General features: G+C 56.1%; 5 protein-coding genes across 9 annotated transcripts; 2 read left to right on the forward strand and 3 right to left on the reverse strand.

Annotated features, from left to right (window-relative positions):
* Positions 1 to 32: 32 nt before the first annotated feature.
* CNKSR1 (connector enhancer of kinase suppressor of Ras 1) lies at positions 33 to 9,911 on the reverse strand. Of its 4 annotated transcripts, XM_064493901.1 has the most exons (21): positions 9,325 to 9,910; positions 7,350 to 7,507; positions 7,060 to 7,245; positions 6,374 to 6,454; positions 5,909 to 5,950; positions 5,723 to 5,827; positions 5,029 to 5,088; positions 4,845 to 4,913; positions 4,472 to 4,573; positions 4,315 to 4,385; positions 4,165 to 4,241; positions 3,909 to 4,015; positions 3,801 to 3,831; positions 3,231 to 3,403; positions 2,237 to 2,310; positions 2,001 to 2,072; positions 1,658 to 1,731; positions 1,442 to 1,503; positions 1,217 to 1,316; positions 952 to 1,133; positions 33 to 698 (listed from the first exon to the last, which is right to left on the reverse strand). In XM_064493901.1, exons 1-21 carry the CDS (start codon positions 9,578 to 9,580, stop codon positions 429 to 431), a joined length of 2,352 nt encoding a protein of 783 aa, XP_064349971.1. In that variant the 5' UTR covers positions 9,581 to 9,910; the 3' UTR covers positions 33 to 428. The 4 variants fall into 4 exon arrangements, with proteins under 4 accessions (XP_064349971.1, XP_064349973.1, XP_064349972.1 ...); XM_064493903.1 differs by lacking the exon at positions 4,472 to 4,573 and having other exon boundaries at positions 9,325 to 9,904; XM_064493902.1 differs by lacking the exon at positions 3,231 to 3,403 and having other exon boundaries at positions 3,801 to 4,015; positions 9,325 to 9,911.
* Positions 9,912 to 11,979: 2,068 nt separating this feature from the next.
* Positions 11,980 to 12,497, forward strand: ZNF593OS (ZNF593 opposite strand). The gene is made up of 2 exons (XM_064493322.1): positions 11,980 to 12,024; positions 12,298 to 12,497. The coding sequence occupies exons 1-2, from the start codon at positions 11,980 to 11,982 to the stop codon at positions 12,442 to 12,444; spliced, it is 192 nt and encodes a 63-aa protein (XP_064349392.1). The 3' UTR covers positions 12,445 to 12,497.
* Positions 12,498 to 12,776: 279 nt separating this feature from the next.
* Positions 12,777 to 13,849, reverse strand: ZNF593 (zinc finger protein 593). The gene is made up of 3 exons (XM_010993724.3): positions 13,463 to 13,849; positions 13,165 to 13,227; positions 12,777 to 13,074 (listed from the first exon to the last, which is right to left on the reverse strand). Exons 1-3 carry the CDS (start codon positions 13,660 to 13,662, stop codon positions 12,933 to 12,935), a joined length of 405 nt encoding a protein of 134 aa, XP_010992026.3. The 5' UTR covers positions 13,663 to 13,849; the 3' UTR covers positions 12,777 to 12,932.
* A 1,170-nt stretch (positions 13,850 to 15,019) lies between these two features.
* On the forward strand, positions 15,020 to 18,549 carry C14H1orf232 (chromosome 14 C1orf232 homolog). Its single transcript, XM_064493342.1, has 4 exons — positions 15,020 to 15,226; positions 16,513 to 16,596; positions 16,708 to 16,805; positions 18,264 to 18,549. The coding sequence occupies exons 1-4, from the start codon at positions 15,143 to 15,145 to the stop codon at positions 18,547 to 18,549; spliced, it is 552 nt and encodes a 183-aa protein (XP_064349412.1). The 5' UTR covers positions 15,020 to 15,142.
* Positions 18,550 to 19,641: 1,092 nt separating this feature from the next.
* On the reverse strand, positions 19,642 to 22,792 carry FAM110D (family with sequence similarity 110 member D). Of its 2 annotated transcripts, none has more exons than XM_031464421.2 (2): positions 22,663 to 22,792; positions 19,642 to 20,877 (listed from the first exon to the last, which is right to left on the reverse strand). In XM_031464421.2, the coding sequence occupies exon 2, from the start codon at positions 20,781 to 20,783 to the stop codon at positions 19,971 to 19,973; it is 813 nt and encodes a 270-aa protein (XP_031320281.1). In that variant the 5' UTR covers positions 20,784 to 20,877; positions 22,663 to 22,792; the 3' UTR covers positions 19,642 to 19,970. The 2 variants fall into 2 exon arrangements, with proteins under 2 accessions (XP_031320281.1, XP_010992024.1); XM_010993722.3 differs by having other exon boundaries at positions 19,853 to 20,880; positions 22,663 to 22,791.
* Positions 22,793 to 23,329: the final 537 nt, after the last annotated feature.

Genomic DNA, 23,329 nt, shown 5'->3' on the forward strand with positions numbered 1-23,329 from the left:
AGATTATAATATGGAAGTCAAAGGCACGCACGTTAGAGGAACTGACTTTATTTGGTTAAAAGCGTCTCCTGTGTAAAGTGAAGAATGCCCATGCAGACTGGTTTGGGGAAGGAAGAAGTGCTGAGGGATGGAGGGGAAATGTCTGTGCCCCCACAGGTCAGAGCACGGGGTGGGAGAGAGTTCTTTCAGCCCAGCCTCCCGCTCCTTCGTTGGCACAAAGCTCACTTCATTTCACCCTACTCCAGGGGCGAGAGGAACAGAAATGGCAGAAGCTCAGGCAAAGGAGGTCAGCTTAGAGTGAAACCATAGACTAGCACTACTTCCAACCTGGAAGAGAATCCAGGGATGCTGGGTCCTAGACCTGTCAGAGGCTGGGGGTTGAGGTGGTCATCAAGGCCAGAGATCAGGAATTAGGGTACTGGCTAGGGTTAGAGGTCAGGAGGTCGTAGGTCGCTCTCTGGGGTCAGGGGGCAGAGATGGGAGTGCTCCTCAGGGTCAGAGGGCACGGGGTGGGAAGACTGTTCTCTAGAGTCAGAGTTCAGGACTTGGGAGCTGCCCTCAGCCTGCCCCATTCCCCAGGCCCCCAGGCCCTCTGAGTAGAGCTCCTGGTTCTGCTCCTTCCAGCGGCGGAATTTCTCTCCAGTCAGCTCGGGGTCCCCTAGTACTTCCTCAAGGGCCTGCAGCTCCTGCAGCTTTGCCTGGAAGAGAAGTAGGGCCTAAGGGGCCATGATCACCCAGCGAGTGGGGAGAGTTCGAGTCCGGAGCTAGCTCTGGAGTCCAGGGCCTAGAATCTACCATCTGGCCTGGTCCAGCCCCCATCTTCAAATCAAGGGCCCAGTTCCAGGAACCTAGAACTTGGCCCGGACCACAGCAGACCCCAGAGCCGAGGGCCAGGAACCCAGCCGAAAGCCCCAGCCCATATGCTTGCGGTGCCCAGCACCCCCCGCTGACCTTGAGCGTGCTCTGCAGCGCCCGCACGCGGTGCGCTCGCTCATTGAGCTGTGGGTCCCGGTTGCGCCGCAGGAAAGAGCTCCGCCATTGCTCGTGAGTGAAGGGCTGAGGTTGGCCCAGCAGGGACACGCCACCCTGCCTCAAGCCCCGTACCATTCCTTCCAGTGCCCCTTCGCTGCTGTCTGTGGGAGGGGGAGAGCAGGATGAGGGTGTGCCCGCCCCAGCCCCCAGCCCTTCATCTCTGCTCCCAACCCGGACACGGCACCTGTCAGAGGGCCAAAGGAGGTCCGCGGGCTGCCCTGCGTGGGAGTGGTGGCGGGTGATGTGTCTCTGTGGAGTAGATTCCCAGCCTGGGCCGGGCTGGGCTGCAGACAGGGCGGAAGGATAAGAGGGTATCAGTCTGAGCTCCATGCACTGCTATTTAACAGCTGTACCCCCCCGCCCCCCCGCCCCCCCCCCCCGGGCCAGTCTCCACCAACCCCCAACTCACAGAGGCAGAGAGGGATCCAGCCTCATCGTCAGGGTCTTCTGCTTCCGTCTCGCTGTAGCAGTCTGGGGTGGACAGGAGCAGTTGGAGAGCTACTATGCTTCATAGGGTTTTGGGAGGCGAGGGAGTGGACTTGGGGAATTAAGTCCCAGCCCCCATCCCAGGGAAGGCGGAGGCTCAGGTGAAACCAGGTGAGACCCACCCCTGTGAGATACCCACCTTCCTCTCGGGGCAGGGGGGCCCGGCCTGGAGATTGGTACTTGGAAATGCAAGTAATGAGATGGCGCACCCACCTGCAGAGGGGCAAACAGGTCTTAGGGAGTTTCCATTTAAAGTATGCCAGGACCTTTCACCTATATCATTTAATTTAATCCTCAGAGCAACCCTGAGAGATAGGAACTCTTATTAGTCCATTTTATAGTAGATAAAACTGAGGCTTAGAGAAGTGAGTGTCTTGACCAATTGCTGTCAGAGAGCTGGGATCCGAATCCAGGCTCCTAAGCTCAGGCTCCCAAGCTGGGAATTGGGAGTGGGGGGGCAGGTTGAAGTAGGTAACACTCACATGCTCAGATCCATCAGGGTATCAGCAGCAAAGATGAAGGGTTTATACACTTCATGGGTGAGCTGGAACACACTGCCAAGGAGCAGAGGGGCCTCACTCACCTGGGGGTGCCCACCCAGAACTCAGAGAGGCTAGACTGGGAATCCCAGCTACCTGCTGCCCTCACCTTGGCCCTCCTGACACCCACCTCTCCCTTTCTCTCCCCACTCCTAGCCTGTCACACCCCAGGACTTAACTATTTTTTCTTCTGATCTTGTCCACTTTCCAGGCTGTAGTTGGAGACATTGATGAGGCCCTCAGCCTTCTCATCCTGGAGGGATCACAGTGTGAGGGTCAGCTTGAAGCCCGAACACCCTTGAGGCCTGCTCAGGCTCCTGAGTGCAGGGGAGGGGAGAGGGCTTTCCTGGGCTCTCTAACTACAAATCTTTAAGTGCCCAAAGTTCAGGGCAGGAATCTGGGGTAGGGGCAAGATGGTGACCATGGGGTGCCTCTGAGCCTGGAAAGGGGAGCCCAAGATATCCAGAGAAACAGCCAGAGAAGAGGAGCTTGCTCTTGCATTTGCCGCATCAACAACACAGACAAAGCTGCTTCACACCACTAAGCTTTGCAAATGCTCTTCTCCCTGCCTGGTCTCCTTTCTCCTTTCCATCTGACTAACCCTTAGGTATGGATTTCTCAGGAAGTCTTTGCCATGCCTCAGGTGGACTGGCCACCTTTGCTGGACTCCGACCTACCCCTGAGCTCTTCCTCCATCATAGCTGGTGTTCTGGTATTGTCCCCGGGTGTGTATCCATCCCTCTCCCCCAGTGGCCTGAGTAACAGGAATGGTCCAATGCTTCCCTGTGTTCCAGTGCCCAGCCCAGAGCTGGGTGCACAGTAGCCCCCTGAATGTTAACTGAATGAATAAACAATTGCTTGAACAGCCCATCACTAGGATGAACAGATTAACAGAAGAGGAAGGAAAGGCGGGCAGGATTAAAGTGATTCTACACGGCCTCTGATACCTTTTCCAGGCTGCTTTTACACACACAGTAACTCATTTCTCTCTGAAGAGTGCCTGCATTTTACAGATAGGAACACTGGGGCCCAGGAGGGTCTGGGATCCACCTGTGACCACAGATGGAAGTTGATGGTGGAGGAGGGACAAAAGCCATGGCCCTGAGGTGACTCACTTGCCTACCTCTGTGTGTGTGTGTGTGTGTGTGTGTGTGTGTGTGTACGGGGTCTCACCTGGGGCTGGCGGTACCAGTAGAGCGTGTGTCCCTTGAGCACAAACCAGCAGCGGCGCCAGCGCGGGCCCATGAAGCCCCCTGGCACCTTGCGCAGCAGGAGCCAGCCATCACAGTCAGGCCGGCCCAGCTCCCGGCAGGACACCCGCCGGCGGCTCAGCTGTGTCGCCATGCCTGCAGCAGCATAGCACAGCCGGTTGGTGAGGGGCTGGCGAGGCAACCCAGACCCTCAGACCTGCTCCCTTGCCCTCCACGAGCACCCTCAGCTGGTATTCTGAACCCATGCTCTGTGCTTGGAATGTTACTGTGTCAGCTCTCGGGTGGGGATGCCTCTTCCCATTTTAGAGACAAGGAAACCAAAGATTAGAGGAGGAGCTGTTTGCCCAAAGTCACAGAACTGGCGAGAGGCCCAGGCTGGAGCACAGGTCTATCTGACCCCAGAAACAGAGCTGTTTCCAGGAGACGCTATGTGTGAAGTGTGTGGAGTAGTCTTGCTCAGCACTGCAGATTTCTAAGAGCTCCTATACCAGGGCCCCCCGCCCAAACACACCCAGTCAAGTGCATCTCATACCTTTTGATTTTTTGCGACCAAGGACAGGACTCTGAAAGGACCGCAGGAGATTAGAGAAGGGTCTGTCCAGAGCCACACACCCCCTCTTGCTGAGCCCCTGAGCTTTACCTTGTCAGGGTGCTCTAGGGGCTCCGGGGTGTCTGCTACCCCTGTTGGGAGTGTGGCTGGGGGTGCAGGTGGGCCGGGCAGGGGCTCGGGGTCAAAGGAAGTCGAGTCTGTCAGGGAGAAAGGAGAGAGAGGAAGGGTTTATGAACTCAGCCCCAGGCCCAGTGGCTAGGTGGGGGTGTCAGGGGCCAGGATCAGAGCCAGGCACCCCATATGCCTTGCCTGGGGAATCTGCCAACTGGTGGAGCTTTGAAGTTACCTGTCCAGGCAGCAGGGCTGGGCCCAGGACTTGGGTTTGAAGTCAGGTCAAAGGCAAAGACGTCTTCAGACAGGGCCCTGGAGAGATCAGGGAGAGATGAGGCGAGCCATGGCTCACCCACCAAGACGCACCCCAGGCCGAGCCTGTTACCTGGGAGACAGTGGGGCTGGAGCCAGTGATGGGCTCACTGGGTGTGAGGAGCTCAGGGCCTGAGGAGGGGTCTAAAAAACAATCAGAAACAGAGTGATGGAGCTGGCAACAGACAGGGCCTGAAAGCAGGCAGGGAACAGGTTTCGGCAGCAGGTACCTGTGGGGGTGTCTCTGGGACTGGGACCTTCTTCAGCACTAAGCTGACCCCGTCTGGCTCCCGCAGCAGCTCCCTCACCACGTTCTTATGGGGCCAGCCCACCTGGGGGACAGGGCAGGGGACAGGGCAGGGACTCTGGACTTGGCAGGAAGCTCTGAAGCAACCCAGCAGCCCTTGCCTGCAGAGCGCTCTCTCAGCCTCCCCCTCGTCCTACTCCAGGAAGCCTCCACGAGCCCATCTGGCCTGTGTGAGGTGGCTCACCTCATGGACGGCAGCTCCCATAACCCTGGTCTCCCCCAGGGAACCTCCTTATCCACCAGCCTGGGTTCTACTCGGAAGCCGTTCCTCCCATCATGTCCCTTCCCTCACTCACCACCACCTGCTCATTGACCTGGACAATCTCGTCTCCAGGAAGAATCTGAAGCTGGGAGTCGTCCGGGACCTGGTATGGGGTGGGGGTGCTCAGAAGGTGCACCCTCGGGGGGCCGGAAGCTGGCTTGGCCGGCATGTAAGAGGGTTGTGGGGGTTGGCAGCTGAGAAGGGTGCAGGGCTCTCACCTGGGGGCCCACTCGAGACACGAAGTGCAGGCAGTTGCTGGTGGTGTGGATCTCCAGGCCCTGCGAGACAGAAGCTGCAGTCACTGAGGGTGTAGGGGCCTCAGGATTAACGGCCAGACCTCACTGGGCACCAGGACTGGTAGGTGGTTGGGACAGGGGAGAGCTGGCCTCAAGGTGGCACCACCCAACTTGCTGTGTGCCTTCCAACTTGCTGCCGCTCCTCTTTGGGCTCTGCCCTCTCCTCCGACAAGGGCCGAGGGGAGCAGGTTGCTGACTTTCAAGGTATGAGATTCAGAACCCCATCTGGCTCCCGCAGCAGCTCCCTCTCCACGTTCTTATGGGCTGAGCAGGGATGGAATGGGACAGGGCAGGGTTGGGGCCTCTGGTTTTCCTAACTGGTCAAAGATTAAAGCAGAGAAAGGTCATGTCCTTTTCCCTCTCCCCTAACCTGCCAGGTCCATGTCTCAGGGCTGGGATGTGTCACCTGAGACCACACCAGCTGCAGCCCCCCAGGACTGGAGAAGGGGGTTATGACAGCGAGACCCCAGGGAAGTCCTCTGGGCCATTAACATTCGTATAAAAAAGGCTTTCCAGCTATAACGGTATAGGATTCTATGGAAACCTAGCACCAGATTTCAGGGCCCAGACATAGCTGCTGAGGTGACAGAGGTGAGAGTTGAGAGGTCAGGCTCACCGAAGGATCGTCCAGCGGCACGCGCTCCAGCACAGCCCTCTGCTCCCGCAGCTCCTCCGGGCTGTAGCTCAGGATGCTGTGGCAGATCCCAACTACGTGGCTGCACTGGCGTGGGGAGAGCAGCGTGTCTAGCCTGAGCCCCATCCCACCCCATTTCCACATCCCACTCACCGCCCCAATACTCACAATCCTCAGGACTTTGCTCTCCTTCTCAGCCGCTGGACAGTCCTGGAAGCAGAGTGAGAGAGCAGAGGCCTACCCTGAGTAGGGGGCACTGCCTTCCCCCGAGGGCAGGGGAGTCCCTGCAGTCCCTCCCTGCATCCTGTACCCTGTCCCCCTTCCCAGAATGACATGGCCCCAGAGCTTTGGCCCCAAGATCTCTTTCCCCCTGATGCCAGGCCCCCAGAAGTCACCATACATGCCCTCCCTGGCCCCTCCCCCTCCTGAGAGACAAACTTCCTGAGTTGCCCTATCAGTTAGGAGCCACTGACACCCCCAACGCCTCCTACCCAGTGGCTGTGCCTCCTCCCTTTCTGCCCTCTCCTCTTTCTGCTCTCACATCCGATCCTGTGCTGATTCACAAGTTATAAAAAGCTCTACCCTGACTTGGTCTCTACGGTCTGGGCCAAGCCTGGCCCCTGGTTCTCCTACCTCCTGCAAGGCCTGGCCCAGCTCCCTGCACAACTCCCCAATCTCCTGGCAGGATGAGAAGTCATTTAAGTGGGAGAAGAGGTACCTGGCAGGGGGAAGGATAGAGCAATGGTTAGGGAACTGAGCTTACCAGTCAAGTCACTGAACCACTCTGAGCTGATTATGCATCTGAGACTTACGGGTAATACCCACTCTGATGGGCTTTGATCTGGGGTAAAGATGACTGATACAGCTAAAGATTTTAGCATAGGACTTATCTGTCAAGCACCTACTACATGCCAGGCCCTGTTTTAGGCACTGGAGAGACAGATGTTATACATCTAGTTACATCAATAATGATTTAACTTCTGCTGTGAAGCATAGGGAGCTCTGAGAGTGTACAACAGGGAAGGCTTCCCTGAGGAGGTGACATTAGCGCTAGGACTTATGAGACAAGCAGCAGCCAGTGAAGGGAGTGGAGAAGCTCTCTATGCAGTGTTGTTGATATGACTGTCATGATTACAAGCTGGAGATGGGGTGGGAACCCAGGCATCCCAATGCTCCTGCACAGACCAATTAGCCTCTTTGCCCAGCTGCACCATATCTGAACAAAAGCCAAACTCTATTTTTCTCTCCCAGGGCCTGGAGGAGCCCAAAGATGAAACAGGTCCTCTTACCAGTAACTCAGACCCTGGGAAAAGCCTAAGGTACCTGTTGAGCCAGAAGAGGAGGGAACGGGCCTCTTGCACCAGCTCCACGGCTGCGCTGAGGACATTCGCAGGGGTGTCAGCACAGCCCCTCAGGTGACCTTGGACTAAGCTCTGAAACGCCTGGATCCTCTCCAGCAGCCCTTCTGTCAGGCTCTGCAGGTTCTCTGACTGGAGCCCAGAGCTCTGTGCCAGAGAAGGGGCAGGTTAATTCCTGGCAGCGGCCGGCCCCCCATCAGCACCCCCAAGGTGGGTAGAAGCTGCAGCCAGTGTGGCCACCATTCACTCACCAGGGCCCGGAGCTGCTCCACCCCTTCCAGGATGAGCTCCTGGTGGCCCAGAGGCCACACAGTTAGAGCCTCCAGGCTTCGGGGACAGAGCTGGAGCAGGTACTTGCCAGGCAGCTCCCAGTCCTCAAAGCAATAGTCCTGCAGGGAATCATCGAGGCCTGGAGGGGTGGGAGGGTGGTCAGCGTAGGGGGAGCCAGGGGGTGTCAAGGCCTTTCCAGTCACTTCTTCACTCCTGCAAAGCTCTTGTCCTAATGACAATTCTGAGACCCAGTTCACGGATAAGGCTACTGAGTTGAGAAGTAGGATAGTATAGGGCAGCAGCTCTCAAAGGATGGTCCCCAGACCAGCAGCAGCGGCCTCACTGGAGAACCTGTTAGAGATACAAATTCTCCACCCACCCCCACCCTCCACCTGCTGAATCAGAACTCAGGAGCAAGGCCCAGCAGTTTGTGTTTTAACAGATCCTCCAGGTGTTCTGATGCTTGCTCAAGTCATGCTTGATGGGGCTATGGAGTCAGGAGACCTGAGTGATAGCACTTGAGCAAGTAACTTAGTTACTCTGTGTCTCAATTTCCTCACCTATAAAATGAGGGTAGTAAAAACACCTGCCTTCGAATCATATGTATTAAATGTCATGACACATGTCAAGCACTTGGCCTCTTTTGGTTTATGGTAGACAGTCAATAACAGCCCCCATATTATTATTGCCAGGCTCTTTACCATGATCTACAAGGCCCTGTCTGATCAGACCACCACCTGCCTCTTCAGCCTCATCTCTTGGCCCAGCCCCTCAAACTCAGCACTTCAGAACCAGAGCGCTAACTCCCTGCAGCTCCTGGAATGCTCTTTTGCCTCACATGTGCTGTTCCTTCTGCCTGGACTGCTCTTCCAGCTTTTCATGTCCTTTTTCATCTAACTCCCTCCAGGAAGCCTTCCACAACTCCCCAGTCTCAGTTGGGGGCCTCTGCTGCTCTCACTGTTCCCTGCACCTCCATAAACTCTTGCACCAGAGTATCAACCTCTCCTACTTGATCACGATCTCCTGTGTACGGTGAATGTGCCGGGTCGCCTCCCTCCAAACAGACCCTGACATTGAGCTACACGTGCCAGGCCTTTGTCAGGAGAAGTGGACCAAATGAGACACTTCATGGATAGGGAAACTTTTCCACTTTATGGATAGGGAAACTGAGACCTGTGGTCACAGAACTGTTGAGCGGAGGGGCTGGGCCTGGAACCTAGTCTGAGAGTCTGACTCTGGCCCTGAATCCCTGCTTTTACTGAGACTGATCACCCTGAGTCTGCCCCCCATCATCCATGTACTCCAGCTCCCCCGTCGAGGAGGGATGTCCTGACTCACCTACGCCCTCCCAGCTGCATGTCAAAGAGTCTTTACTCCTCTGAGTATCTCGGCAGTCTAGGCCCTTTTGCATCCATCTAGGCTCATCTCCCCCTGTGACCTAGGATGGGGCTGTACCAAACTCTTCAGTCTGGCTGGGGCTTCTGCTTCTCTCACTGGGAGCCTCAAGGTGGGGAGAAGGGAAAAGACATCAGGGCCGGCCCTTTTCCAAAACCTGAGCAAATCACTTCCTGTCTCGGTTTCTGTGCATCAGTTTCAGCTTCTGAAAAGTGGGTTTAGTAACAGCCCCCTGAGCCCTGGGGTAGATGGAAGATGAAGGACGTACAGTGGGGGTGGTGCCTGCTGGGGAGACACCCTCTGTTTTCATTACACAACTACTGCCTCCCCATTCCCACCCTGGCAGCCCAAGAGGCTGCCAGGGTGATAGGAGACCACTTCTGTTTCCTCCAGGGACCCCGAGGTCTTCTCGTCTATCCTTCTGCCAGGTTCGTGGCAGACGCTCGCTCTATAAATACTTGTTGACTTACTAACCAACTGACGGACTCAACAGGTCATTTTTCCTTTTCCTCTCCCTGTCCCAGTGCCTCTCAAGCCCAACACTGCCCCAGCCCCACCCACCTCTCAGCCAAGCCGCCACTTTCCTGGGGGTCCAGGTCGCTACTGGCTCCATGGCCAAGTCCGGCAGCTGGGATCCACACCCGTTCCGTCTGGCCCACACAGGAATTTCCGCTCCCAGAGCCCTGGCTGGGGAGGGGCTGGGCTGGGCCCAGGGCGGAGCCACTGGCATACCTAAGCCCACGTGGCTGCCCAGGTGAGGAGCTGCAACAACCATTGGCCTACTGCCTGTCCTCCTCTTGCTCAGCTCTTCAGGCATCCCAGGGCAACCAGGGGCGGTGCCACTGGTGTGTGACCCAGGCGACCTCAGAACTGGCTTGGGATCCCCGCCCAAAATTGACCTCAGATGGCAAAGTGAAACCCTGACCTTCAGGCTCCTCAAAGAGGGGCCAAAAAATGAGCAGTGAGCAACAAAGCACAGAGGTTAGGGAGCCAGAGCTTGGGTGCAAATCCCGGCTCTGCAGCTTGTTAGCTGTGAGACCAAGGGCTACCCACCAGGCATCAGTTTCCCTATCTGTAAAATGGATATCATCAGTCCTATTTCAGAGTGCTGCTGTGCAGAGTACCCACGTTAACAGCTCTAAAACCTTCAGAACTGGTTTTTAGCCCCGTCTTTTTTTTGTACTGGGGACCCTTTTGGCAGTCTGGGGAAACCTCTGGACCCTTTCTCAGAATGATGCTTTTAAAAGCGTAAAGCAAACTGCTAAAGATTACAAGGACAATTACCATCAAAATATATTAAAAATCACAAATTTATGACATAGTAATATGTATTTATTAGCATTAAATAACAAGACTGGCAAGTTTAAATTTTCCTTTTCGAATGATATCAGTGTGTTGTTGCTCAGCATGAATAACACTGAACTGTGGGGGTGGCCTTTGACTCACTTCCTCACACTAATTGATCAGCAAACAACTAAAGACAGGGAATGCAAGAGAGTAATGGAGAAGCTGGGGTCGCCAGTGTGGGAACAGGTGGATTCACCATTTGGTCACTGACCCTCTACTTGGCACAATCAACAGCAGCTATGTCTCTGGAGTGTCCGAAACAGAGTCTAAATTTGGCTCATGGATGTCCATGTAATGTGTTTTAATGGTCATCATTTAACAATTTCACATACAAATTGAGTTCTCTGGAATTTGGCCAGCTCTGCTGACCCCATTCCCCCTTCACAGGTGGCATCAAACATGAATGCAGATCATTGGCTGCCTCCTTCAAGGGGACTCCAGGTCCCCACAGGCCTTGCTCCCTCATTTATAAACAAGTGGGTTCCAAATTTGCAACATGGCCCTCACCTCTGGCTTTGTCCTTTACTTCACACACTGCACGGTGTGTATCCCTTCAACACTCCTCCTTGCTGCTTCCTCTAATGTTTTTGCCTCTTCCTACATTAGCCTCCCTGTGGCGCTCTAGGGAAACCCAGTAAACACAGACCCATCTCCACCATCCTGATTTCATCCAACACTGACCCTGAGCTGGCACAAGATATAGAGGTGAGAAATCAGCCAGCCTCCACCCTCCCTGAACTCACAATCTTGTAGGAGAGAAACGAACAAGAACTTACCACTTATACTCACATATGCCCCCAAAAGGACTGGGGGCCTAACAACCACACCAGTGCCTCTACTCTGGGCCCCCAGCAACTGGCAGGGCTAGGCAGCAAGGAACAGAGTAAACTGCAGCTTCTATTTTGAAGGTAGTTTTATGAGTTTATAAAAGTTCTTTGGACATATATGCTGTAAAAATTTCAAAGGTAACAGTAGGTCATTAAGTGTAAGGAGGACGTGCCCTTTCCCCAGCATGTCCTCATCCCATTCCCCAGTGTGGGCCACTGTTAAGTTTTCTGGGTGTCCTTCCATTCTCTCTGTAAGCTGATACTCTACATGCTGCTATTCTGAAAATATGCTTTTTTCCCCATTTTATGAGATAATCAATACCAAGTGAAATAACCCACGTAAAGTATTTAGAACAATGCCCGGCACAGTCAGCTACTATTTTTTAGCGCACCTCGGACAGCGTTCTTAATCAGTAGATTCAGATCTTTTATTATAGTCCCCAAACTGAGGTAGGGGTATCTCTACAGGAACTCCGTCTTGGGGAAAGAGGTGGAATGCACCCTTCTCCAAGGCAGGTGTGATTGTCCTAACAGAAACCAAGTGAAAAAGGCCTACTCCTGTTTGGGGGGTACTAAGAAGCACCCAACCCCTCCTTTGCTGAGAGCCAACTGGTGACATCCAATCATCTGAGGCAGGGATAGGGCCAGGAGCAGGGCTGGGGAGGCCCTTCCACACCTGGTCCAGGTCTGAGACTTCTGAATGCTACAAGGCAAGGCCTCTCCTGCCTACCCAGCCTGGACTCCCTGGTGGGTGGGGGAGGTGCTGCTCAGGCCTGATGCTGATCTCTCCTGACAGCTGCTCCTAAGGCTGGCAGGGCGGGCAGGCGGGGGAAGGGACAGATTTAAAGGTCTAGTTGCCCCGCCCCCTGACAGACCTGGGAAGGCAGACACTGGTGAGCATCCTCCGAGGGCATGGCTCTCTTGTGTATGAGAGGTCAGGAACCTCTATGCCCCAATTTCCGCTTCCTGGTACCTTGAACGCCCCTGGTCCTCATTACCGCTTCCACCCCACAGGACACCAGGGAGACTAGCGGCACCCACCATGCGATTTCGGCGCCTGACCCCTGGCTACTTCCGAGTGCTACAGGTAAGCACCCCTAACCAGCAGTTTCTGGCACCGACCCCTTTCTCCCCCTACCATGGCTGGGTTGACACCCAGCAGCCAGGCTGTCACGTTCCCTGCCGCCTGAGCAGCCAGGGCCCAGATGGGCAGTGAAGCGAGAGGGATTGGGGTGGAATCTCCCTGGCCAGCAATGGCATCTGTATCTCCTTCCCCCAGTAGCTTCTCAGCCCCCTTCCACTCCCCACCTTCCCAGTGGTCTCAACTGACCCCTCAAGCGGACCCTCTGTGCACCTCCAGATGCAGATAGCCGGGGAGCTGAAGGCAGAGCCCCAGAGTTCACTGGCTGGGGTTGTGGCTGCACTGCTGGCTGTCCTCGGGCTGGGCGGCTCCTGCTATGCTGTCTGGAAGATGGTGGCGCAGCGGCGGCCGCCACAGGCTCCATGATGAAGCGGGCGGCCTCTCACCTGGGTCCTGGGGGGGTAGGTGACTCAGCAGAGGCTACAATCTCAGGAATCTTCATTTCTGGGGGTCAGTCCCTGCCCTCATTGGAAGCAGGATAGTATAAACCTGATCCTACCCCTCCACACACTTGGGTTCCAACTGGGGGCTTCAACTCAGATGCCAGGACCCCTGAGGGAAGGGAAGGATGCAGGTTCCAAAGCTGGATCAAGTCGGGAGGAGACACCCTGGGCCCTGCACGCAGGAGTAGTAGAGGAATTTTTGGAGGGCAGGAGTTTTGGGGAGTGGCCTGGAGGTTAGAGAGTCAGAGGAAAGCCTTCTTGATCCAGTTCTTTTATTGGGAGGGAGGGCACCCAGAAGAGGCCATCCAAATCCCAGACCCAGGGCCAAGAGAGACTGGCACAGTCTCTCCCAGCCTGGCCCTTGCATCATTGTCCATGGGCAGCTCCTCTGCCTTGCATCCTCAGGCCATGTCAGGTAGACGTGTCCATCTCAGAGACTTCAGTGGATACTTCTGTGGGCACTGCCAGCCACTGGGGAGGCACATAGGAACCCATACCCGCCGCCCTCTCCGCCTCTTCTTGACTGTAGGGCTCCACGCTCAGCTGCTTCAGTCTGGGAAAAAGAATAGGAGTTGAGAGCTAACCAGAAGCCAGCCCTGTCCAACCGGCACCCATCCATCAATCCTCTCCTACTCCTTCATACCTCTTCTTGTGGTCTTTGGATCGGAAGTGAGTCTTCAGGTTGGCAGAATCGATGAAGTACCTCCTGTAGGGATGGAGGGTAAGGAGAAGAGTGAGAAGGTGATGCCTCTCAGATACGCCTATCTCCCTGACCCCAGTTCGTTCCCTGACGCTCAGCTCCAGGCTTGAAGGGATGGGGTGCCAGCAGACCCACGGGTCCCAGGAGAGGAGACACTGCGCGCCCCGGGGCTCGGACCTCACATCCCCGGCCCGTACCGCGGACCCTTTTCTTCCTCAGGCCAGGCCCGGCTGGGACTCACGCGCAGGCCAGACAGCGATGCAGGCCGCCCCCTGGCAGGTCAGGGTCGGGCTCGGCGCTCGGTTCTGGACGGGGCCGTGCGGCAACCTGGGGCCGCAGCTCGCGGTGAATCTCATCTAGGTCCGGCCGCCGCCGCTTCGCCTTCATCTGGCGGGCCAGGGAGTGCGCTCGGTGAGCGCCGGTCCGGCGGGAGCGACCCATGGAGGGTGACAGCGGGACCAGGGGTCCCAGAGCCTAGTTAAGAGAACACGTGTGGACGCTTCCGGACTGATCAATGACGCCAAGTGACGCCGGGTGACTAATGAGACTCCGCCAGACCGCCTCTGATGACGTCAATAGCGCGGGCTGCTCCTTGAGCGCCCCCCAGCGGCCGTCGACGGCAGTGATGGAGCTGAGGCGGGGCCCCACAGAGAATCCTGTTCCGTTGCTGGAGGGGCAGGGGGGCGGTGCGTGCCCTGGGGGGATTCAGGCCAGTCCGCTGCCCTGCCCGCTCCACCTGGCCCAACCTATCTCAATCTGGCCTATTCACCCCTTTCCAGATCTTAGACTCCGCGTTGGAGAGGGCGTGCTTTAAACATCTCTGGAAGGCACTGAGAAATGTCTGTGATGCGAATATATTAATAAATGAATGAGAGTGAATATTCCAAAGTTTTGGAATCCTGGCCCCCACAGCACTTTCCGAGATACCTCTAGTCTCTCATAAAGCCCTCACCACTTCTTACCCCTCCCCAGTTATTCCCTGTGGTCTCCAACTTTCATCCACCCCCACCCCTCAGCCAAATCTGGGAAGGAGGGGTGTTCCTCCCCAGAGATCACAGTTCTTAGGAATCCTGTCAGACTCAAGAGGGGTCAGCTCCTCTCACAAGAAAAGGAGGTACTCACAGAAAGACCTCTTATCTTTGACCCCTTTCTCTCAGTCCTGGGCTTCCAGGCATGGGCTAGCATCAAATGCAGAGGTACAACCTAAGTGTTGTGTGCTCACAGTGGGAAGAGGGCCAGAGAGCTTTTCCCCATGCACCAGAGCCTGGTTCCTTCCAGGCTGACCAGAGGAACTCAGCAATAATTCAGGGGCTCTAGTTTTTTGGAATGTGTTGCCAGGAAACAGGGAGACAGGCACATGCATCCCTGGGGAGAGGAATCAGTTTCCAGCCCAGACAAAGCAGTGAAATGTAAGCCCAAGGCACTGACTGGGGGCCTTGGGACCTTCCCACTCTATTTCACAGAGGCTGAGTGTGGACATAGAGCAAGGCCCTGTTGAGGGCACAGCTATATAGCTATAGTCACAGGGACACCACTGTGGGTCCTGAACCTAAGGACTTTGTAAATGGACTTCATGACTGGAAGAGGATCTTTCTGGAGCCATTCCAAATGATCAAATTCAAGAACTCCTGGGCCCAGGAAGGAGGCTCTGTGGAGAGAGATGTCTTCATTATTCTTGGCCAATATGGGTCAAGATCAGGGGCTAAGTTGGCAGACACCGACTCTTACCACAGACTCCTTTGGATTGGGTTTGCCTGCTGGGCACTGTGCCATCTGGGGAGGTTGGTGTATCTTTAATGAAGTCATCTGATCCCTGGGGCAGGCTCTGAGCCTCACTGAGTTCCTGGAGCCAGACCTACTGGGTGTCCACTCAGCCACCACCTTCCCGTGCCTGGGTGCCAGGCCCATTTCCCTTGCAGCCATGAACCAGGCCTTCTGGAAAACCTACAAGTCTAAAGTACTACAGACCCTGAGTGGGGAATCTGAGGAGGACCTGGGAGCGGAGGTGGGTACTGTCCTGCTTGCTGGGTGGCAGAGTGGCAGCAGGAGTGAAAGGTACAAAGAAGGGCAAGGGACACGCTCTGAGAGAAAGAGATTTGGGCAGAAACAACTGGCAATTCAGGGATGCATGCAGTGTCAGAAAGCCAGGACATTTAAGGAAACCAAGGAAGAAGAGAAGACTTGGAGGAGTGGTCACTGCCTCCAAAGATCTTAAGTGCTGCCACACGGAAGAAATCCTTTTAGGACCTGTGGGCAGAACCCACACAGATACACTCAGTTTGCCTCAGCTTTCTAATGGACAGAGCTGAGCAGAAGTGAGATGACTTGCCTTGGGAGAAAGCAAGCCCCCTGGTACTGGAGGTTGGGGAAGTGGCACTTGTACACAGAGGGTCACTGTAGCAGCACCAGATCAGAGCCATACTTGGACCGTATTTGTCCTGACATTAAAAAAAAAAAAAAATGAAAAGGCTCCGAAACAGTCTTACATCTGGAGGCTGTGATAAGTGGCAATTGCACAAATAGATATGGCAGAGGCAGGAACTAGTTCTGGGGTGTGTGTATGTGAGTGTGAATAAGTGTGTGTCTACACAGGTTGGTGTCCAGGGCTGAGCTTGTATAGAAGTATCTGTGGGTCAGTATTGGGGCTGGTGTTGGTGTGGAATCCCCAGTTAAGATGTGTGTGCAGGTGTGAACTTTCAGGTGTGTCTATTTTGGGCAAAAGTCTCTGGAGGCACGCAGGCACCTGCAGGTATAATGTTTGGGTGTGTGTATGTGCATCTGTGTTGTGTCTGTGGAGGGGTGGAGAGGTTTTGTGTGCTGTAGGTGGGTCTCTGTTCAGCTGTCTGCAGTTGTGGAAGTGCACAGGTGTGAATGGTGTGAATGGTGTAACTGTGTAAGTGTCCTTGTGTAGGTGCTTCACAGCAGGTATGTCTATGTACAGGTGAAGAGCTGTAGTCATGCAGAGGCTCGCTCATGTACAGGTGTGTGCCATGTCGGCATGCAAGCCCTTGTCCACGTTTTGGGGTGTGTATGAATGTGTCTGTGGGTGGGCACATATGTGAGCTCAAGGGCGTCTGCAGGGATTTCCTCTACAGGTAATGTGTGTGTGTGACTGGTAACTGTGTAGAGGTACACCTTATGCATTTTTGGAGGATGTGAGTGAGCCACAATATATGTGTTTGTCTATGAAGTTTGAGGTGTCTGATCTGTGTGTACCAAGCTAGTAGTGGGGGAGAGAGGTCCTGTTCCTCTGGGGCCTCTCTCATGCTGGTTAGCGGTCTTGTGTCCCAGAGGGAGAACCCAGCGTTAGTGGAGTCTGAGATGGCAGAACCAACTGAAGAGGCCTTCAATCCCCTGTCACAGCTGGCCCGCCAGGTGAGTTCGCCCTTCATCCACCCCTGCCTTGAGGAGCCTGGCAGAAGCTGCTGTGGGGTCCTGGGAGGTGGTGCTGGGGCAGTTCCCTGATTTGCAGCCCCTTCCTCCCAGGTTCAAGGAGTTGGGGTGAAAGGTTGGCTGACAATGTCATCTCTGTTTAACAAAGAAGATGAGGACAAGCTGCTGCCACCAGAGCCCTGTGCTGACCAGTATGTGTGTGTGTTTATGTGTATGTGGTGGTGGTGGGGGAAGTCTGGGACAGGCCTGGGATCCCCCTTCTCCCATGTCCTTTCCTTCTGGTCTGTTAGTCTTACTGACCAGGGAGGACAGGAGAGGTCCAGCCCCTGGCTGTTTCTGTTTCTGTTTCAGCAGGAAAGAGGCCAAATCAGCATATCTGGGAGATTAGGTTAGATCTCATGAGGAATTTACTAGCTGTTGGGATTGAGATGCTAGAAGGTATTATGGACTCTCTCTCCCCATGCACGTGGGAGGGGTCATCTGCCCAGAATCAGGGAACCCAGGAGAGAAGCTTTAGGTGTTTGAACAGAGGGAGGTTCAGATCAATGGTTCCTAAGTATTAGTCTAAACCCTCATCCTCCCAGGGAACTTGTGATGAACATAAATTCCCAGACCCTCCTTCAAAGATTCTGATTCAGCAGGTGTTGGCTGAGTCCTGGGATGTATATTATCAGCAAGCTCCCTGAGGACTCAAGGCACACTAGTTTAGGGACTGTCTTAGCAGGTCTTTATGCTGGGGGCTTGGGGGGGGGGGTCGGACCCAGGGCCTTGTCTTCCTCCGAACTCTATTCTGACACACACTTCATCTCTGCCCTTTCCTCCAGCCTAGTCACATCTTCCCCTATTCCTTTCTCCCATCTCCCCTGCCCCACGGTTCCTTTTCTCCCTCCCTGCTCATCCCTCTCCCTCCCAGCTCTTCAAGGACTTCCTCAGACCTGAGGCTTCAGCCTCAAGGCTTATCACCGCTCCTACTCCTAGATTGCCCTTCCCCCGACATGTCCCTGCTACCTCCCAGTCCCCCTCTCCCCTAAGCCTCTGATCTAGGCTTTTCTGCTTCCCTTGGGATCGCTCCACCTGTCCATCTCCCCAGGATCTCTCATTTTTCTGAACCCTCTATCCCTCCATCCCAGAACCAGAAACTTGTTACCGCCCCGCCTCTCTCCTCAAGGCTTCACTCTTGTCTTCCCGGACTACAGCCTCCAGAGTCTGACCCTGCCCCCTCCCCCTTATCTAACTCCCCATCCTGTCCCACTGTCTCTCAGCATCCTCGGGCCCGCCCCTCTCCCAGGGCTCCTCCCCCAGCTTCCCAAACTCGGCGCCTCCGGCTCTCCTCCTCTGGCCTCGCCCGGGGTTCCTTCCCTGAACCCCTGATCCCGTCTCTCTTCCCAGGAATACTCATCCCGGCCTCCTCTTCCCAGATCCCTCATCTACTCCTCTGACCCTGTCCCACCCCAGCCCCCTTTCTCAGTGCCTCTGAGCCCTCCCCTTGCCTCCAGGTCTTGACCGGCCCCCTCTCTCCCGGGCCCCTCCAGCGCCTGACCTCGCCGGGGCCCCACTGTCCTCTCTGCTAGTCCATCGAACCCGCCTCCTGTCCTTTGTCCTCTCTGGGGCCTGTTGGCCAGCCCCCTGACCACGCCCCCTTTCCACAGCCCCCTGGCGGCGCAGCCTGCCTCGGAGGCTGCCGTGGCGGCGGCAGAGCCGCGCGGGCCGGGGTTCTGGGACTCGTTCGCCAGCAGGTGGCAGCAGCAGCAGGCGGCGGCGGCGTCCATCCTGCGTGGCGCAGAACCCACCCTGGAGCCCGACCCTGAAGTCGGGGACGAGGCTGCCGAGCGCCCCGAGCCGCGGGAAGCCGATCCCGCGGCTGGTTTCAAGTGGGGCTTCCTCACCCACAAACTGGCCGAGATGAGGGTGAAAGCTGCGCCCAAGAGCGACTAGCCGGCCAGCCGAACTGGGCGCCCGCTTGCCCCCTCCCGCGATAAAAACCGTGGCCTGACACCTCGTGTGACCGCGTGCTTTTGTCCAGACGGCGGGGAAGGCTGCTTTGGGGTGGACAACCTCAGGGCGGGGTTCTGCTGGAGTGGTCCTCACCTTCTCCCCTACAAACGTACAGGCATAAAATATGCAGAGACATCCCAGGTATCTGGATAGGCTGTGCTCGATTTAGGGTACAACTTTCCAGGAATCTGGGGAACCCCAGAGGACACGTCCCGCCGTCCTGTCCAGCTCCTTTTAAGTCGACAAACTTTGTCTGTGGCCCTGCTACGTGCACTGTCCCGTGACTAGGGGAAGGTCAGTGGCTAACGGGAACCCAGATCCATACCAGCAGACCCCACATAAGATGACTAGTTGGCTGAAATAAGGTTGTACTTGGGAGCTCAGAGATGAGGCCCACTAAGAAATTCAAGAGTTCCTGAGGGAGAATGCATATATGTAATCTTAGAAGGATGAGTAGAGAGAAAAGGGAAGGTAACCTAGGCAAAGGGAGGAGGATAGTGAATAAAGACTTAGAGATGTGAATGTGTGAGGAAAACAGGGGACCTTCTGCGTCTTTGAGGGAAAGGGAAGCAGTGGCAGGATGTGAGGCTGTGGGTTTTCAAAATCCTAGTTTGAAGGGTCCTTCTTAATTGTCCTCAGTTCTGGATCCTCCACATCTCAGCCCTACAATACCTAGTAATCAAAAGGGACAGCAAAACTCCAAGAGGGGGAGCCTTTTAGGGGCCGGTGAACACCAGATTCGGAAACAGACCCCTCGCCAAAACTCCCCAAAAGCACTATTCCTGACTCCCAGCCCTAGTTTGGACCCACCTGGGGGTCGGTTGTGGTAACAGCGGCTTCATTTATTGAGCACTTCCTATGTGCTGGGAACTTTGCCAAGCACTTTATCACCATTTCAAAAATTCTTTGATCACCTACGGGTGTAGCTGAGTTACCGAGAGGCTGAGTGCTTGCCCAGGGTTACACAGTCAGACTGGAACCCACATTCCAAAACTCACGTGCGTCTCCTCTCCAATCCAACCTCCTGACTCCTTTAAATAACGTTTTGACTTTATTCAGCAGGTTCTCTGTTCTCCTACCTGTCTTCACTCGCCCGACCCGGCCTCCACAGGGGCCGAGAGGCCGCCCCCGCCCCCTTCCCCTCCGCCGTCTGTGCTGGGAAGGGCCTTCGGGATCATTTTGTCCCATCCTCCCAAGGTTCAAGAGGGGAAACCGAGATCCAGAGGGAAGGGCTTGCCCCAAATCACCCGGCGCTTCAGAGGCACGGCGTCCCTGCCGGTGCCCGGGTCCAGCCCCGCGCTCGCCCCTTGCGCTTCCCGGGATCCCAGACTCCACGAGAGCACGCTCCCGAACAGCAGCTGTCACACCTCGGACTCGCGCGGCGAGCCGCGGGCACGCTGGCAGCCATACAGCCATTGGATGACGCGCGCGTTGCGCTCCACTACCGACACCTGGGGGCGCCCGTCCCGGGCTGAGCCCGCAGCCTCCGAGCCGCCGCCCTCTGCACCGTCCGGGCGATCTGCGCCGCCATCGCTGGATGTCCAGTCGCTGGCGTCCCCGGAGCCAGGCGGCGGTGACGTTCCGGGGTGGGGGCTGGCGTCGGCGCCCCAGGTCTGCGGAGAGAAGCGCTCGGCGCCCAACACCTCCACCAGCGCGCGCTCCAGGCCGCAGTAGTTGAAGAAGCGCTCCTTCTCCGACAGGGGCAGCGAGCATGTGGGGCACAATGCCCGCTTTCCCGCCGCCTCCGGGGCATCTTGGGGCGCGGCCCAACCTCCAGAAGCTGCGGGTCGCTCCGTTGAGCCCGGGCTGCTCGAGGTGGCGTCTCGAGGGGAGCCCAGGAAAAGGCGCCGCACCAGCCCCTGGCCCTTGGCGTTCTCTTTGTTCACCGAAACCTTGCAGTCCCGCTTCTGGCGGTAGAAGATGAGAGAGTCAGGCCTTGGCAGCCGCCTGCCGCTGCCCCGGCGGGCGGGCCTGGGCGTCCTGGGCGATGCAGGGGTTCCCAGCTCGTTGCAGGGGTGCGGGGTGAGCGGCCCGGGACCTCCACGCAGAGCTGGCTCTTGGCGTCGCGCTATCACCTGGTGCGTCTTGACATACTTGGCTTTGTCGGCCTCCAGCCTCTCCACGGCGCTGGGGGTCCGTCCCCTGGACGGGGTAGAGGGAGAGGCCAGGAGCATCTCAGCAGAGCTGGGCAGGACAGTGCCCCATAAGCAACTGGAGATAGGCAGATAGTTGAGGAGCAGAGAGAAATTGGCTGGGGCTCCCTAGGGCCTGCTGGGGGAAAAAGGAATGGTCAGGGGGAGAGTAGATGTCCCTGCCCCTCTGCTGCAGGCACTCCCGGGAATAGGATCAGCCAGCCGCCCCTCCCCCATCCAAGTCAGCTAGTGCCATACCCAGAGGGCAGAGGCTCAGGTATCCCTTCCTCCCATCCCTCAAAAACAGTGGGCAGGGGCTCCCTGGCCACCTAGCAACATATGCCCCTTTGAGGGTGCCCCAGAATGGCCACAGGGCCATGCCAAGCAGGCATCAGCAAGTAGGACACTTGGAAAAGGAAATTCAGCTGTTCCCAGCCCAATTCCCGAAAGTGGCCTCAACCGGAAAAAATATCTCTTCCCAACCTAGCAACTTTGAGTCCAAGACAAGGATGCTTCCCAGCCACAGGCTGGCTCCACCCATCCCGCCCCCAAGCATAGAGGTCAGGGATATAACCACAGGGTAGGAGCCTCCAGTAACTGCAGCCAACTGTCCTGCCCAGGCCCAGCAGGGCCATCAGGAAAGGAGAGGGAGGTGGTCACCAGGTCATGTCAGCCAGCTGCCACCCACTATGTGCCTCTGCCAAGGGAATTCCAGAATGCCCAACTGTAAACATTACCTCTGCATTTCCATTTCATAGAAGAGAAAACTGGCCCGGGGAGAGGAGGGGGCTTGTTTAGGTCTTACTGAGAGTTAGGGCTTGGGACTAGAACCCAGGTCTCTTCCTTTGTGGTCCATAACTAGTTCAGAATGAACTTGTATATCAGAACTTTCCTCTACATTTTGCTTCTATTCCTACTACTGTAAAACCAAGCAATTTCCATTAGAGATGGGCCCCTTACTTCAGTAAGAAGTTCCTTCCACTAATTCTTCCCAATAATCTGCACTCCCAGAAATCTGCCCTCAGGGTCCCTGTCCCTTTTTCATCCTGAGACCCTGTGACCCTTCTCTTCCACCTCCCTTCTGCTGAGGAAGGGGGCCAGGAAGAGTTGTAAATCAAGAACTGACAGTTCCCTTGGTAGTAACAGAATGGGCCACCCACATGGCTCAGCACACTCCACCCCATCCCTGCTCCCCTACTCCCCCCATCCTCCATTCAGCTGAGAGGGACACATCAGTTCTAGGGGCTGAGGGGACCTCAGGTCTGTAGGCAACAAAGGAACAGAACTTGCCAGGGATGAGGGGGAGGAGCCCTGGTGAGGAGCCCTGGGGCAGAGACTCTGCCAAACAACCCCACACACCCCAGCGCACCCTGCTCAGTCTTCACACACACAAACACACACACACACACCCATCTAGCGTTTGGTAAGTCAGCCTCATAGGTAGTTGATGAATGGGAACCCAGGTAGCAAGGCGAGCCTGGCAGTGCCCTCCTTCCTGCCTCCCAAGGACTAAACCCAGCAATAGGTCAGATTCCAAGGTCCCAGGAGGGCACTGTGCTTGTCTGACCTCATGGGTATCCTCCTGTCCCCTCCTTCTCTTCCCAGCCCTGAGCAGGAGGCTATAAAAAGTTCTTAAACACAGGGACCAAAATAGTTTGCTGTCTACTGCCTCTTCCCTGCCTTCCGGGCTGCCTTGGTACCTGACCACAGACGTTCCACCCTAGCAGCCTGGCAGACAGTCCTGTGCCCTCCATCCCTTTGCCTATCTTCTCCCAGTACTGGGGAGTGGTCCAAACTTTGCCCAAGCCTTTGGCTCTGGAAGCAGGCTAGGGGACAGTGCTCACTGGCTTGGTGCCAGACTCCTTGTCCTTGGGTCCCTGGGTGCCCTCCCACCCCAGTCTTGGGCTCAGGATACACTCACCTCTGCGTAGGGAGGCTGAATGCCTGGGTCTCTGGGCAGGTCTTGACTGAGGGCAGGAGGGACAGCAGGGACTGGAAGGAACTTTGGTGGCAGCCAAACCTCACTCTCCACAGGAAAAGCCAAGAGAGCCTCCACCCCCCCCCCCAACACACACACCAGATTAACCCTTGCCTTCCTGACCTGGAGCCTTGCCTCTGTTAACTCCCTCCTGGTCAAAGACTCAGTGCTGGAGAAGGCTTTTGGATCAAGTCCAGCTCCTTTATTTTACACAGGCCCTTGCAGGTTAAGTGATTTGCACAGAGGCACAGTGAGCTTGGGGTACAGCCAGGACCTCAACCAAGGTCTCCTGATTCCCAAGCTTCCTCCAGAGGCCTGGGGTGTGGACATGCTATTCAGGTGGGGTCAGCCCCCTCTGCTGGGCCTTGGCAGATCCTCTTAGTTCAGATTGGGAAAGCATAGCAGAGTTCTAGTTAACTGTTCTTGTTTTTCCCCCTCTGTGGCAGGTTCAGACCTGTCCTGGTCTGGGTGTGTGGATGGTATCAAGCTTGCTCTCCCCAGGGGTGAGGCCAGGAATCTGCAACCTAAGGGTGGGGACAGTGGTGCTGCAGATGTGCAGGGTGAGCCCCTCTCAGCATGTCTTGACATGAAGGTCACAAGAGAACCTACT

The sequence above is a fragment of the Camelus dromedarius genome, chromosome 14, assembly GCF_036321535.1.
Source record: "Camelus dromedarius isolate mCamDro1 chromosome 14, mCamDro1.pat, whole genome shotgun sequence".
Lineage (NCBI taxonomy): Eukaryota > Metazoa > Chordata > Mammalia > Artiodactyla > Camelidae > Camelus > Camelus dromedarius.

What these genes read in the sequence shown, in the direction of transcription:
- ZNF593OS (XM_064493322.1), top strand. Translation starts at nt 11,980, where the DNA reads ATGCGATTTCGGCGCCTGACCCCTGGCTACTTCCGAGTGCTACAG. An exon ending in GCTACTTCCGAGTGCTACAG is followed by an intron (nt 12,025 to 12,297) that starts GTAAGCACCCCT and finishes GTGCACCTCCAG; the next exon opens with ATGCAGATAGCCGGGGAGCT.
- FAM110D (XM_031464421.2), bottom strand. Translation starts at nt 20,783, where the DNA reads ATGCTCCTGGCCTCTCCCTCTACCCCGTCCAGGGGACGGACCCCCAGC.
- CNKSR1 (XM_064493901.1), bottom strand. Translation starts at nt 9,580, where the DNA reads ATGCCTGAAGAGCTGAGCAAGAGGAGGACAGGCAGTAGGCCAATGGTT. An exon ending in TGGAGCAGCTCCGGGCCCTG is followed by an intron (nt 7,246 to 7,349) that starts GTGAGTGAATGG and finishes TCTCTGGCACAG; the next exon opens with AGCTCTGGGCTCCAGTCAGA. An exon ending in CCCTAGAGCACCCTGACAAG is followed by an intron (nt 3,832 to 3,908) that starts GTAAAGCTCAGG and finishes CGGTCCTTTCAG; the next exon opens with AGTCCTGTCCTTGGTCGCAA.
- ZNF593 (XM_010993724.3), bottom strand. Translation starts at nt 13,662, where the DNA reads ATGGGTCGCTCCCGCCGGACCGGCGCTCACCGAGCGCACTCCCTGGCC. An exon ending in CATCGCTGTCTGGCCTGCGC is followed by an intron (nt 13,228 to 13,462) that starts GTGAGTCCCAGC and finishes CCATCCCTACAG; the next exon opens with GAGGTACTTCATCGATTCTG. An exon ending in TCCAAAGACCACAAGAAGAG is followed by an intron (nt 13,075 to 13,164) that starts GTATGAAGGAGT and finishes TCTTTTTCCCAG; the next exon opens with ACTGAAGCAGCTGAGCGTGG.
- C14H1orf232 (XM_064493342.1), top strand. Translation starts at nt 15,143, where the DNA reads ATGAACCAGGCCTTCTGGAAAACCTACAAGTCTAAAGTACTACAGACC. An exon ending in AGGAGGACCTGGGAGCGGAG is followed by an intron (nt 15,227 to 16,512) that starts GTGGGTACTGTC and finishes CTTGTGTCCCAG; the next exon opens with AGGGAGAACCCAGCGTTAGT. An exon ending in TGTCACAGCTGGCCCGCCAG is followed by an intron (nt 16,597 to 16,707) that starts GTGAGTTCGCCC and finishes CCTTCCTCCCAG; the next exon opens with GTTCAAGGAGTTGGGGTGAA.